The sequence below is a fragment of the Trachemys scripta genome, chromosome 2 (genome assembly GCF_013100865.1).
Source record: "Trachemys scripta elegans isolate TJP31775 chromosome 2, CAS_Tse_1.0, whole genome shotgun sequence".
In the NCBI taxonomy this organism is placed as follows: Eukaryota; Metazoa; Chordata; order Testudines; family Emydidae; genus Trachemys; species Trachemys scripta.
Window position 1 is genome coordinate 206,358,240 of NC_048299.1, and position 14,061 is coordinate 206,372,300.

At 37.9% G+C, this 14,061-nt stretch overlaps 1 protein-coding gene across 2 annotated transcripts in view; it reads right to left on the bottom strand.

Annotated features, from left to right (window-relative positions):
- Positions 1-14,061, bottom strand: part of CDH2 (cadherin 2) — a 193,801-nt gene that overhangs the window by 35,607 nt on the left and 144,133 nt on the right. For both annotated transcript variants that reach the window (XM_034762813.1, XM_034762814.1), the window contains exons 6-11: positions 12,764-12,908; positions 10,872-11,044; positions 5,440-5,577; positions 4,500-4,685; positions 2,196-2,452; positions 453-595 (exon numbers count right to left, since the gene is read on the bottom strand). In XM_034762813.1, coding sequence (XP_034618704.1) covers positions 453-595; positions 2,196-2,452; positions 4,500-4,685; positions 5,440-5,577; positions 10,872-11,044; positions 12,764-12,908 — 1,042 coding nt within the window. The remainder of the gene's footprint in view (positions 1-452; positions 596-2,195; positions 2,453-4,499; positions 4,686-5,439; positions 5,578-10,871; positions 11,045-12,763; positions 12,909-14,061) is intronic.

Sequence of the window (14,061 nt, forward strand, 5' to 3'; positions counted from 1 at the left end):
TTTAACTGCAGCTTAACACAGAGGAGAGGACTACACTGAGAAATCCACGATGATGGCCTGGCCTTTCCCCCCAGGTGTTGCAATTAGTTTAGAACTAGAAAGATATAGTGCACTTTTTCATTCCAACATGCATTATTTTGCATTTTTAACACTGACTTTCATCTGCTATTGTGTTGCCCATTCACCAAGCTTGATTAGAGCTTCCTGCAGCTCCTCGCAGCCTTCGCTGGACGGAACTGTCCTAAATAATTTTGTGTCATCTGCAAAATTTGCAACCTCACGGGTTAACACATTTTTCAGATATTTGATCAATATATTAACTCCAATCTTAGTACCTTCTGTGAAAATTGACCATTTATTCTTACATTTTTGCTTTCCGGCTAGTATGATACAATGTCATTCAAATATACAGAATTAAAGCTTTCTGAATATATATAAATGTGAATACATACCATTGTCAGATGCAAGGAAAGTCGCGTTATACATGTTATTTTCCACATATTGTGACTCTCTGTCCAAAACTGCAATTGTAGTTATCTGTCCACTAACTGGGTCAATTTTTAGCCAGTTTGCAGGATCTGAAAGCTTTGAGTACCTGCATATTTGATGATAAGAAAAGTTATTTATCCTCCAATAAGGTTTTCAAAAAATGAAACGTAACAAATATATTTTAACTCATTTTCTGAAAACGCATATATCTGGTACTGTACCAATATTTTATGAGTTTCAGTTTTATTAGCTTGCATTCTAGAGTTTTTCTGGCTACATGTACTGTTTTAATAAAGAAAGTTTTTAAAAGCCTTGACACGTAAGTAAGCTGTTACATAACTCTATTTTACATCAGTTATATACAACTGTCTGAAATGTGAACATACACGTCTTAAATTAGTAAAGTGCACAATTTTCTTAAGTTGCATATGACTTATTCACTACAAGAATGCAGATTTCACATTCAACCATGATTAAAGTATTTTAATAGGAACTCCTACTTGAGTTATAGTATGAGAGCCATTTATGCGGCCTTCTCAATTCTGTTAACCATGTGTGCGTACATATGCAAAGAGAGGGAGGAGATAGTAGACATATTCTGATTTGACAGAAGTGACCCTATTATTTTAAGATCTTTCAGTCCCAGTTGATGACAATAAATAATTGGTTTTCTATAGATACCTCAGTGTATCCAACTAGTTTTACTGTACTCTCTGATTCTGGTCATTCAAAACCACCCTTCCTTATAAGAAGTTGTCATTGTATCAATTATTAGTTTAAATAAATTACAAACTATCTTAGTTCATGTGATATTTAAAATAAAAACAACAGTGCTAGGCTACAAAGTTATAGACCTATATATGACTTTTATGGCCCAAAATGAGCAAATGTCAGCAATAACAATTAATTAACTAAGACTATGTCTACATTTAAAACGCAACAGTGGCATAGCTGCTTACTTCTCCCGTCACTCTAGTAAATCCACCTCCCCAAGAGGCAGTAGTTAGTTGATGGAAGGATTCTTGTGTTGACCTAGCTCTGTCTACAGGGAACTAGGTCATCTTAACTACATCGCTTAGAGGTGTGGATTTTTCACACTCTGAGCAACATAGTTGGGTCGATATAATTTTCTAGTGTAGACCAGCCCTAAATAATACAGAAAAAGTAAAATTATATGAAGTCTCATTTTACAAGGAAAGCACAAATGAGAGATTTTTTTGCCTGCATGAATTCCACAGTTGTTGGGGATGGGATAATGAATCCTGATCTGATGCAGGGCAGCCATAAAGTTGAGTCACAGCAATCACAGCCTACGACCCTGATCAGCAAGGTACATCAGCATGAGCATAAATTTAAGCCCGACTCAATTCACTGAGACAGCCCATATGCTTAAAGTTCAGTATGTGTTTAGGTACCTTGATGAATTTGAGCCCTATGAGCAGAAGTAGATGCCATAGTTTGCTGTACCTACAGATCTGCACTAGGTGCAGACTTATTTGCAGTCCACCCATAATTCCCTCTCTGGGGTGCTGTAGTAAACAGAGAAATCGTACATGGGCTCTTCACTTCATGGCCAACCCCAAAGAGAAATACAACATTCTGCATTCTGTTTCAAGTCTTCAGAGCCTGTGCAGAGGGCTGGGGGATTAGGCCCAATTTTGAGATTAACAGCATGGGATAAGACAGGAATGTGCTTTACACCATACCTTAGAGCAGTTTGCTGCATGTAACGATCTGGGTCCTGAGCGGTGAAAGTAGTTAACATGTTACCAGCAAGAAGTCCTTCCTCCTGCCGTATAAGCTTAGGGTTTGGGACAAAATATGGACTCTCATTCACATCAATGACGGTAATGGATACAGTTGCTGTTGACTGAGGAGGATGCTGAATTCCCTTGGCCAAAGGCACTTGATTTTCCGCAGCTACAGTAAGTACAAACATCCTATTGGTCTCAAAGTCAATTGGCTGGCAAAAACAAAAGGGGGAAAATATTAGCAGTTGTTCATAGTAGTGACTGGCATGCAAACAAAACATTACTTTAAAAGTTCTTCTCTTTTATAATGCTTATATTGAGCTAGATGAACACAGAGCCTAAACAAAAGAGAACTACTGCAAAACCAGAACATATAAAGTTTCTATATGTTTTTCTGGACTACAGAATTCTGTAGCACTTCAGGACAATTTCTGCAGCAACTCTTCTAGTGCCAAGGGCAGCTAGGAACATCCATAGGCAAAGGGATTCAAGGGGCAATGATAGCTAATCTGACCCCTGCTTAGTAGGTTCAGCCACTCCTTGTCCCTCAAGGAGCGTGTTCCTTTTTCACTGTGGCTGGTGTAGAATCTCCTGTCAACTTCTGCCCCCTCAAGAGTCCTTAAGCCAAATTAGTCCTAATCGGTGCTTACAACTTTTCTGGGGGGTTTCCTCAGAACGTCATTTATTTATCTAGATTTACTTTTTTGCCTCTCTACTGTCAGTTTAAAAAAATAATTTAATTTGAAATATTTCAAGCAGATTATGCCCTTGGGAATTTTATTTAATTCTCTTTATACTGGTTTGATTTGAGTATCATTTTGTTTGCTCTTTCAGAGGTTTCAAGTTTCTAACTGTCAACAGATCTGAAATGGATTAATACGTTCCTAAATACAAGGCACACAGGCAGTCAAGTGTGTCTTGTCAGCAGAATCAAACATAACTGGTATCTCTCGAGAAATGACAATTATACAGCATAGGGACTTGTGGAAAAAAACAAAACAAGCATGCAATGTAGCCTAGATTGCTGTATAAAGCCACAGATTTCCCACCCCCCAAGGTACTGAAGGATGGATACATAAATAAATAAATAAATAAATGATTCCACCATATCCCAGACTGGAACACAGGCATTTCAAGCCTGAGTGCTGGATTTCATATCCTGTCACCCACTTGAGTGGATGGATCCAAAAATGAACCAGACAAACTAAGAGTCCGGACACTTATCAGACAGATGAGAGGAAAGGGGACTACTTCTTGACAGATTCAAATTGTAGTACTGCCTTTTTATCATAACTTAAAAAATAAGTCATTCCTTCAGTCCAGGACTTTTTTGGCTGGTGAATGAAGATGAAGAACCTGCTCCATACAAGGCTTTTGAATGAGGTTTTAAAAATAGCATTGTCCTTTAGAAGCCTGTTGAAAAGTAGCTTCCTACCATCACTACACCACTCTCCTTCCCTTCTGATATCATCCTGATTGGCTATTTTGTGTCGTCAGTTGCCTAATGGGAACATACTGGCATCATACTTGTGGGGAAAGGCATCCCTAGGCCTGGAAGACCAATGCTGACCAAAAGAAAGAAAGCAGTTTGTTTACTAGTCCAGCAGACAGCCGTTAATGCTAGTTCTGATGCCACCACTAGGCGCATGGCTTTTTCACAGGCTAATTTTTATTTCTGGCAAATAAAGGTTTTCTAATCTGCTGGCTGGTGAGTCTTGCCCACATGCTCAGGGTTTAACTGATCGCCATACTTGGGGTGAGGAAGGAATTTTCCTCCAGGGCATATTGGCAGAGGCCCTGGAGGTTTTTCGCCTTCCTCTGCAGCCTGGGGCACTGGTCACTTGCTGGAGGATTCTCTGCACCTTGAGGTCTTTAAACATGATTTGAGGACTTCAATAACTCAGACATAGGTTAGGGGTTTGTTACATGAGTGGGTGGGTGAGATTCTGTGGCCTGCATTGTGCAGGAGGTCAGACTAGATGATCATAATGGTCCCTTCTGACCTTAAAGTCTATGAGTCTATTTAAAAGCTAGCTAACCTGATTTTCAGAATTGGTATTTTAGATTGTTCATGATAATGTAAGTAGGAGGACCATTCAAAAGGTGAACAAGTTACTTTCAGAACAAGCATGGTGCACATTAATTTTAATTTCAAAATTCGCACTGGCCTCACGATTAAACAGCAGGGAGATACTTATTCTCTGTGCTCTCCTACTTATCTGTCTCTGCTTAATTTAATGAGATGTGGATATCACTTACCTTCACAACAGTTACCAACCCATCATTACTATTTGGATCAGTCAGAATAGTAAATCGGCCTGTAGGATCTCCACCAGTCATTCGGTACATTGCGTTCCAGGCAGGAGTGTGTGGCTGATCCTTATCAGTTACAGTTAGATTAGCTACTATGACGTCCACTCTATTTTCAGGTACCTCGCCATAGAACTACACAAAAAAGCATACATTTTTACAGATTTTAAATTCTGTTTACCAGAAGCTGGGAAAGGTCGACAGGGGATGGATCACTTGATGATTACCTGTTCTGTTCATTCCCTCTGGGGCATCTGGCATTGGCCACTGTCGGAAGACAGGATACTGGGCTAGATGGACCTTTGGTCTGATCCAGTATGGCCATTCTTATGTTCTTATATATATCAGTGTATAACAGCATCATGAAATACTCATCAGAGCACAGAAACTGGTATTCCTCTTAGTTCAATTGTATACTAAGAGGTGTAAATTGTCTTCAATGGAGCTATGACAATTTATATCACCTGAGGATTGAAAACCTGTGAGGATTCCTGATGTCTTGCTTTAGTCAATTTAATCAAAAATCTCTGTGATCCATTTATTTAAAAAAAAAAAAAATCGGACAAATACTTTAATAAAGGAGAACACCACCTGGCAGTCTACCATTATCAAACAGTAATGTGAGCTAGCAAACTAAAACCTATCTGAAACCACCTAGAAAATGAGGGGTTGATTCCTTAGCTAAATACTGTGTTTTGGATTAAGTATGGTATGTCCTAAGGGACAGATTCTCCTCTTGGTTAAATCCTTGCAACACAGCAGGCTATTAGATAAGTAACAAATATTTTCAATTCATTCATATATATATATATATATATATAATGTGAAAAATTCCTTAATAATGGCCATAAACATTCATACCCTTCATTTACTTCTGTCCTGTACTTACAGTCATAGCAGTGAACTCTGGAGGATTGTCATTGACATCTGTCACTGTGATGACAGCAGTTGCTGTGTTTGAAAGACCATATGTTGGGTTTCCTTCCATGTCCGTAGCTTGAATTATTAATGTATACTGCTGTACTTTCTAAAACACAAAATGACACCAACATAAGTTATAGACAAAAACAACATTACAGTAGGACAGCAGGTGTTCCATAAATTGTGCTTTATTACGCAAAGAGCCTATCATACTGTTTATTCCAGTTAACATCAGTTGAAATGACTGAAGCAAAGTTTACATCACTAGAAGTACAGCTGTGGTTTGCATCTAAATATATTAAACTGCCTGCATTTTTCATACATCACTTGTGATTGGGGAGACTTGCATGATATGCTCTTACTATGAATAATGAAAGAACTTTATACAAGTTACTGTTATTACCACAGAGGTAGAATTTTGACTAAACTTTTTGTTTTGTTTTAAATGGAAAAAAAGTATAGTAGTTCAACCTGAATAAGTAGTAAATCCTAAAGGGTTTTATGAAATCTGAGCCAGAGAATATTTTTGTCCAAATGACTACAACTGCCAAGGCTTTATTATAGTAAAGCCTAAGTATTAGAATGTAGCTGCAAATTCTTGATATCACTATGGAAACTGGAGCTGTCAAGGCTAACAGAAACTAGTAAAGTAACTGGAACACCCCCTTTCCTCCGTCCCTGATTATTTCTATAAATGTTAAACATTCCAAACAAGATATTCCCTTCCTTCTCCCAATTTGCCAGTGCCAGTTGCTTTATGTGCTGTTAAAAACAGCACTCAGTACAGAGAATCTGTATTCTTAAATCATTGCTGGAAGTATGCCAGGTCTTTCTGAGGCTCAGTGTTAGCTCTATGAAAAAGAATTGCCTGACAGATTAGATCTCAAAACCAGCTAGACCTTACTACTGAATTTATAAGATTTTTTTTAACAAATTACGAAGTTTTTCTGTACATTTCTATTGTGAAATGTAAATAAAGGGTTTTTTTTACACTTCATTTACCAATTCAACTTCAACTTTAGCACTCCCTAGCTTGGTGGGATGATACTATGGCATGAAATTCAGTTCTTCCTCCAGCAGAAAACTGGCAATGACATGAGCATTTGTTATTACTCTGAAATGTTACTTTCATGAATGGTTTATGGAGACAGCTAAAGAAATTTTTTTCTGTCAAAATAAGGATACTTAAAGAAAAGCACAGTTTTTTTTTTATTTCCTACAAAACCACATCCTCTCCCCCACACATTCTGATTGCTTGTAAATTGGAGGTATGCAACTGATTATTTCACAAGATAAGTTACAAGACAGAAATCTTTGAGTTAACCCCTCCCCCACAAAATAATTATTTTTAAGAAAACTAACAAGGATCCATTCAATTAAAATTTCTCATTTGCTTTCAAATCTTGGATTGATATTATCATATACATAGTGGCCTACGTTTTTAAAAGTGTGTACACTTATAAGTGTATGCACACTTGCACCTGACTTTCACATGCAAAAGATCCAGGCTCCAATTCACGAAACCATCCCTATTTAGGGAGGCACGTAAGTGCATGTTTAAGTCCCTAAAGCATGTACTTCCATCCTTTGCTATACAGGGCCTGGACAGTGGGGGCAAGTCATTCTTTATAAAACAATACTGTTTATATATAAACTGATTCTGCTTCAAGAAAATACAGGTATAAAAATCCTCTTAAGGGTTTGTTCATGACACATAAACAAGACATGTAGTGATGAAAGAATCAAAGGAATACATTTGTTACATTTATGCTATGGAACAACTGTGCATTGCTTATTGTGAAACAATAAACATAACATAAAAATATTAGGCCAAATCCTGGGCCCAGATTCTTCTGTGGCAGAAAGATAGCAGGAGCTCTATGACCCGTCTTTGGCTCTGAAGTTACAAGTCCTGAAGCGCTAGAGAATTGTGTTAGGATTACATGGCTACCCAAGTCCTCCTCTTTTCCAGAATGTTATTATTTATTTTTGACGCGCACTCCACATATCAAGCAAACATAGGGTCCCACCCCAATGAGCATGCAATCTAAATATTCTTCTTAGTCTGACCCTCATGTGTGAAAGATGAACTACTCGGGATGAGATTGTTGGGAGGCATTGGGCATGCACAAGAAAGGAACAGCCCAGCACGCTTCAGCCTCTGTAGGACCTTCACAGCAACACCCCTGAAAAAGAACTGTCAGGTAGGGAGAGAAGACAGTCCCATTGGCTGAAATCTTTCCACTCCCACCCGAGTGAGTAAGAGAAAAGAGCACTCCACCTACCTAACCTCAGACACAAGGTAAGAATCACTGGTTATGTCTACACTACAGTGGCTACAGCGGCACAGCTCCGGTGTGGCAGCAGTGCTGCTGTAGTGCAAACAGTTCCTACACAGGGTTTTTTCCGATAATGTAGGTAATCCACCTTGTAGTTAACTTTCACCTGGGAAGTGAGTGTGGGTTCCCTCATTTCCCCTTTTACACACCAGGCCCAACACTCCATACCATGGGTCAGCTTGATATTCAGCTGGCTCATCAAGCTACCTAGAGCTAACATGCCCCTTACTACTCTATAAACAGGGCTAAAGGATCTGGCCTACATAGTTTAGACTTTTGCAAAGAACAGGTATATGTCCAATGTTCTACGGGCCAAATTAAAGCTCTTACAAGAGGAACAAGCCTGGGTAGACATGAAATGATAGAACATTATCCAAGTGCAGCCTAGCACCTTCAGGATGCTCACTGGCAGCTCCTGTAACAGTGCAGTATGCACTTCCCCACTCCGGGTTAGAGCATCTGGCTAGTGAATGAGTACTTGGCCTCCTGAGACAGGTCCCTCTAACAGCACTATTAAAACTGCAAACTATCTGGCTTCTTCAACATGATCTCCTTTATTGAAGCAACCAACTGATGGCTGCCTCTGCCTGGGAGGGACACTCTATATCCTCTCCGCTCCAGGGCAGTTGTTTTAGAGCAGTCACAATTTGCTCCTAAATTTCCAAATGTGCATACCATTGGCTCCCATCATCTGGAAATATACTAATGTTGCTTTAGTCTATTATGGATTAAAAATGCCTTTATCTTATTTTTGTCTAGTTTAGTATTTTAAATGAGTATTTCTCAGGCACTTTAATACAACAATATTCAAAAAAATGTCAAAAGCACTTATTTTTTCCAACATCTTTTACAAACAATTATTCATTTGGACATCAGTAAAGTGATCAGTGAGTAGAATTAATGGCAAACTACTGGGGTGGAATGCTTCTTTTATTGTTAGTTTGAGGATCTACAGGGAAGTCCTGATGTGGCAGCTGATTTCTTCTGTGGTAAATCAGGTACTGCTAGTTGCTATGTAGTAGAAGACAGAGATATCATTTATACAGACTGTAAGTCCTTCTGAAAGTACACATGTCAAAGAAGATCCCAGGGCTCCAAAACTGGAGGTAGATGAAAACCCAAACCTTTCTTTTAGTTTAAAGGGCAATATCAAGTGAATTTAAGTGACTTTTCCAACGCTACATGGAGGAATTATTGTTAGAGACAGAATTAGAAGAATTCAGAAGTTCTTGGATACCAGTCCTGGGCTCAGAACAACTGACTAAGAATACCATTTCCCCTATTCATTATTAACCCTGATGTACTCATTTTAATTATGTTTCAAAATGTAAAAGTAGTAATATTTTTTCTGTTTATTTTGCTCAAAAAGTTTAGGCTTTAGATGGCTTGATGGCATGAGAAACCCTCAACGAATCCTCCATCAATCTGAGTGCCAGAAAATTTATCCTACATGCCACTAGTGCAGTCCAGGAATGGAAGGAAGGTTAGATCCTTCCTCTTCATGTGGAGCTCCTGATCACAAGCCAGGAGAAAGGCTCCATTTCCCATCCCCCTCTTTTCCTGAAGAGCTGAGCAGGAGGAGGATGCAGCCTCTCTCCTGAGGAACTACTGCCACTTCCGAGTCACAGCTAGCTCCGGCTGTCCTTGTCAGCACTGTTCTGCCACAGCATTCACTGTGTGTGATTTTAATTCAACAAATGCAAGCTGGCAAGCGTGTCTGTGAAGGGTGAGCAATTATAGCACGGTTGTGTAAATGAATTAACACTAAAATACAGGTTAGAGGACAGTTCACAAAAAGTTTTGAGTTATGTGCAAAGAAATGTAAAATGAACTGTGTTAAATAAATATATATTAAATAACATTAAAGAAATAAATATATATTTTTATAAGAAAATGCAAAAGGGAACTTTTCTGCTTTCTGTATGTGTCTTAATGATACAGCTTTCAAAGGCTGTAAAAAAAAATCAGAAAGTCAGTTTTTGTCTTATCGACAGTGGATTCTTGGTCTATGTAGAGGACAGGGCAAACAATGACTAATTTATCAGCCAGGCCCTAATCCCCCTAGCAAGACAGACTAGGGAAAACGGATAATGACTGGACAGAACTAGCCAACCACTCCAAGGCTACAAGAAACAGATAAGTAACAATAAGACAACTGTTGTAAAAAATAATGAATACATAAAAGCAATGGTTTAAAAAATAAAATAAAAAAGACAGTACCAATTAGAGTTGTGGCAGAATAAAGTAAAAATGTATTAGAAAATATATTTAGAATGGAATGTTTATAAATGAGGCAATTTTAAAAATTTGAAATTGTGTGCTGTTATGAGGCAAAGTACAAAAAATGTGTGTTTAACAAAGGCAGGTGTGTGTGTGAATGTTTGTGTGTGCGTGAAGCAACACAGGACATACGCCAGATTGGACCAGCATGAATTTAATAAAGACAGAAACAGCCTACCTGTGCCCAAGGACTGGGTAATTCATCACTACATTATCCTGCTCATCTACTTTACTTATGTTTTATGCTTAATTAAGGTGGTAAAATCTTGTCCTAAAATGTTCTTATTAAACCTTTAAACTAGTTAAGCTCAGTAAATGGCGCGGACAGTGTTTTTTTATCCAACAATACAGTAAGGACGTTTGCTGGAAACCGCAGGATGAGTCTGTTTCTAGACTGAAATAAACTCACCTCTAGGCCATCCCATCTCATCCTCTCCCCCAAACCATATCCATGGCAAGACCCCCACCTTCCTTACTCCTTCTCTCCAAGACCCCTTCCTCTTTCTGAGCTAACTCCAGTGAATGTGAGTGAGACTAGATGCTTTACATTCTATGCAAAACAAAGCTTTAATTATCATTTACCCCTAGGATATTTGTCAAAATCCAAGTTTTCAAATCTTGGGGCTGGCCAGCTCTAAGGGAGTACTGGTTAGGCAGTGCTGTGCAAGGGGGAAAAAATTACATCTGAAAAAAATGTGTAAATTACATACAAACTATTTTACATACGCACAAAAAGGGACAGCATTTAAAACACAACCTATAAAATTCAGGCCCGCCTTACCTCTCTATCAAGTCCAGCTGCCACTGTGATAATGTCACCAGTTTCATTGTTGATTGTAAACATGTTCGGTGAGGGGGTGCTTGGGGCCTGTGACAAGATTCTGTATCTCAGCATCCCATTCAGTGCATTAGGATCATCAGCATCAATAGCAGTAACAGTCATCACATAGGTTCCTAACAGCACAATACATAATTAGTGTTAAATAAATAGTTTACCTGAATTACACAAGGTCACTTACAAGCACAAAAATGGTCAAAACGTTTACTTCTTTTGATAAACATTACACATTCTTTCTCTTACCCAAAGGAAACTGAGTAGGCCTGAGTCCCAGGATTTATGAAGCAATTAAGATACATAACAGAGGATAACAACACTAGTGTTTATAAAGTATCAAACTTGCTTATTACTGAAAAAGCTCCACAGGCCATCAAACCCTGCAATTCTGCCATAAACACATTTAATTAACAATGAAGCTTCTAAAGTTTAAATAGTAGGCTCAATCGCTGGGCCAAATGAAACATTTGATAATCAAAACATGTTTAATTTTAAAATGTGCCGCATGTGTTAACTGTGTATGAAAATCAACGCAAAATCAAAACAAGGGCTTTTCTAGATACTATTTCTTTCCCTTTGCAATCCTGACTGTTTAAAATCATGTTGGTTCTTGGCACTTGAACTTGGCATAATATGTCTTGAGAGAAACTGAAGGAACATGTCAGTTCCTAAAAATTCCTTGTTGCACTGCTAAAGAAATGGCTTCTGACACAAAATTTGCATTTAGATGTAAATCTGAACTTATTCCAATTTTGAGGGTGGTTCAGATACATTATTTGGTTCTGGAGAAAGTCCTAAGTTGTACAGTTTGGTTCCAAATCCAAACTTCCCCAGAATTACTGAGATTCACATCCAGGACTATATATAGGCTCCAATTCTGCAATTAATGGCATGGACTGTACTGGTGCACTGTCAACTGCATGATTGCATCTGTATATAGATATAGACGCTAATTTTAGACTCTCATTTTTGTCAGCCTTGGCCTAAATAAACTGTATCATACAGATCACATAATCTATTATGTAATACATACTATATTAGGTGTATTTATTTTATATATAAAACAGAGAATGGGCTTAAAATGTATATATAATTATATAGACTCTCCAGGGATATTACATGGCATTTCCTTTCTAACAAGGAAGCTATTGTAAAATTTTTGTTTTTAAAATGTTGACATTGTCTTTTCTAGACATTGGGTCACTGGTTTCTTGCTTGATTTCAAAAGGACACTCAAGTAGGTTGCTAGAGTACAATATATGGATGTACAAATACCCCAAATTGCCACAGGACAAGCAGAGAAAAATTTGTTCCACAACCATATATGGTATCATTACTGTAAATCTATTCGACTTCTTTTAGTTTTTATTTTTAATCCCCTAGTGTTCTTTTTATTCAAAAACTCACTAGTCAGGGGAGAGAGATATTTACAGAAAGAGGCATATTAAAAGGTCACTAATCAGTTGTCTAGCAACAAACTAATCCTCAAAGTTACAAAACAACTGTTTGGCCTCCTTTATTTTTCAGGTGACTCTAATCTTGCATGGGTGCTGCCATAATATAAATATTTGGGTGCTGTCCAAATAAAGTAGTCCTTCCCCATTTTCCTTCTCTCTGCATTGTCCCTTACTCATTCCCTAACATGTGTAATGAAGTCTTTCTTTTAAATTAATTTTTAGCTTGCAAAAATGTAAATTAAAAATTAAGGGTAGTGGCAATCTAGCTTCCTGAAATTTTTGTCGATTGCACCTTTCAAAAATGTTACGACTTCTAAATGTATTTTTCTCCAAAACTAAAAAACCCATCTATTTTCACACAGAAAACCTGCTATATTTTACCTGGCTTTGATCCTTCAGGCACTGTCCCATTCCAGACTTGGTGTAAGAACTCAGGCCTATTGTCATTCATGTCAATAACATTAATGACAATGTCAATAGGATTCTCCACCTGGTTTCCATTTACATCCACTGCATGTGCTCTCAGCTGCAAAAGCCATTGGGAATTGTGTGAGTTTGCAAAACATATGAACATACATGGACATTAGCACAGACAGGAAATCTTACACTAACTATTTTAGCCTGATTTATTTCAGTATCTAGATGACTTAAATTTTCAGTTTATTGAGGGAACCTTTGTAGATGGAGTTCAATGGGCATAACACATGTGTAACTGAGGGCAGAACTGAGCCCTTTACATTTAACGAAGGATATCAATTTCTTTGTTTTTTCTATCTATTTTTGAAGGTCTTTTTTCCTTCTGGAAATTTCTTCAGTTGAGAAAGAAAAAAAAATCTGAATAGTTCACCCAGGGGGGACAGATTTCTGTGGGGCAGGTTTCAGACTCCCATCAGCCTAATTTACGGACTCCAAATTACTTTTGGAATAATAATACTACCTAATGTTTTATAGGCTTTTTGTACTTCTTAACCCTGATTGCCAGTGGAAAGTCTTCAGGAACATCCAATCCTGCACTATCCATATGGAGGTCTTCTGTCCTTCATCAGAAAATTTTTGTTGGTAATCCATCTGAAATTAATACTGCTTCATTTTTGTAAATTTTGAAATGGTATTATGGAAACTGTATTGTAAGAATATTTCAAAGGAAAGATAGGATTCTAGACAATATTCTTCATTTAAAGCCTAAAAAAGAAAAAGACTAATTGTGTATATCTATTTTGTTTTGCTGGCAGAGTATGGCAAAAATTGTTCTCACTAAACAACTGAAAATTCAAGAGTCTAAAGTTTATGCCTAAATTTTCCAAAGTGGTATTTGGTTGCCCTATTTGAGACACCTTAAAGAAGCTGATATAGAAAGTTTTATGTTGTGGAAGAGCTTCTCCCGCCGAAATAGCTACCACCTCTCGCAGAGGCAGGAGTTATTAAGCCAACAGGAGAAATCTCTCTTGTTGGCTTAGAGTGTCTCCACCGTAAGCATTACGGTGGCATAGCTGCCTTGGTGCAGCTCTGCCGCTGTAAATGCTGTAGTGTAGATGTATCCTAAATTGGAAATCTGGGAGGTAAAAAGTTGTCAATGTAGCTCAGAAGTCGTTTTGACACAGAGTTATAGGAGGCAGGGGGTGAGATTAATCTACCATGTTCTGGAAATGGTCTTAGAGGTTGTCAGAAAATTCCTTAGT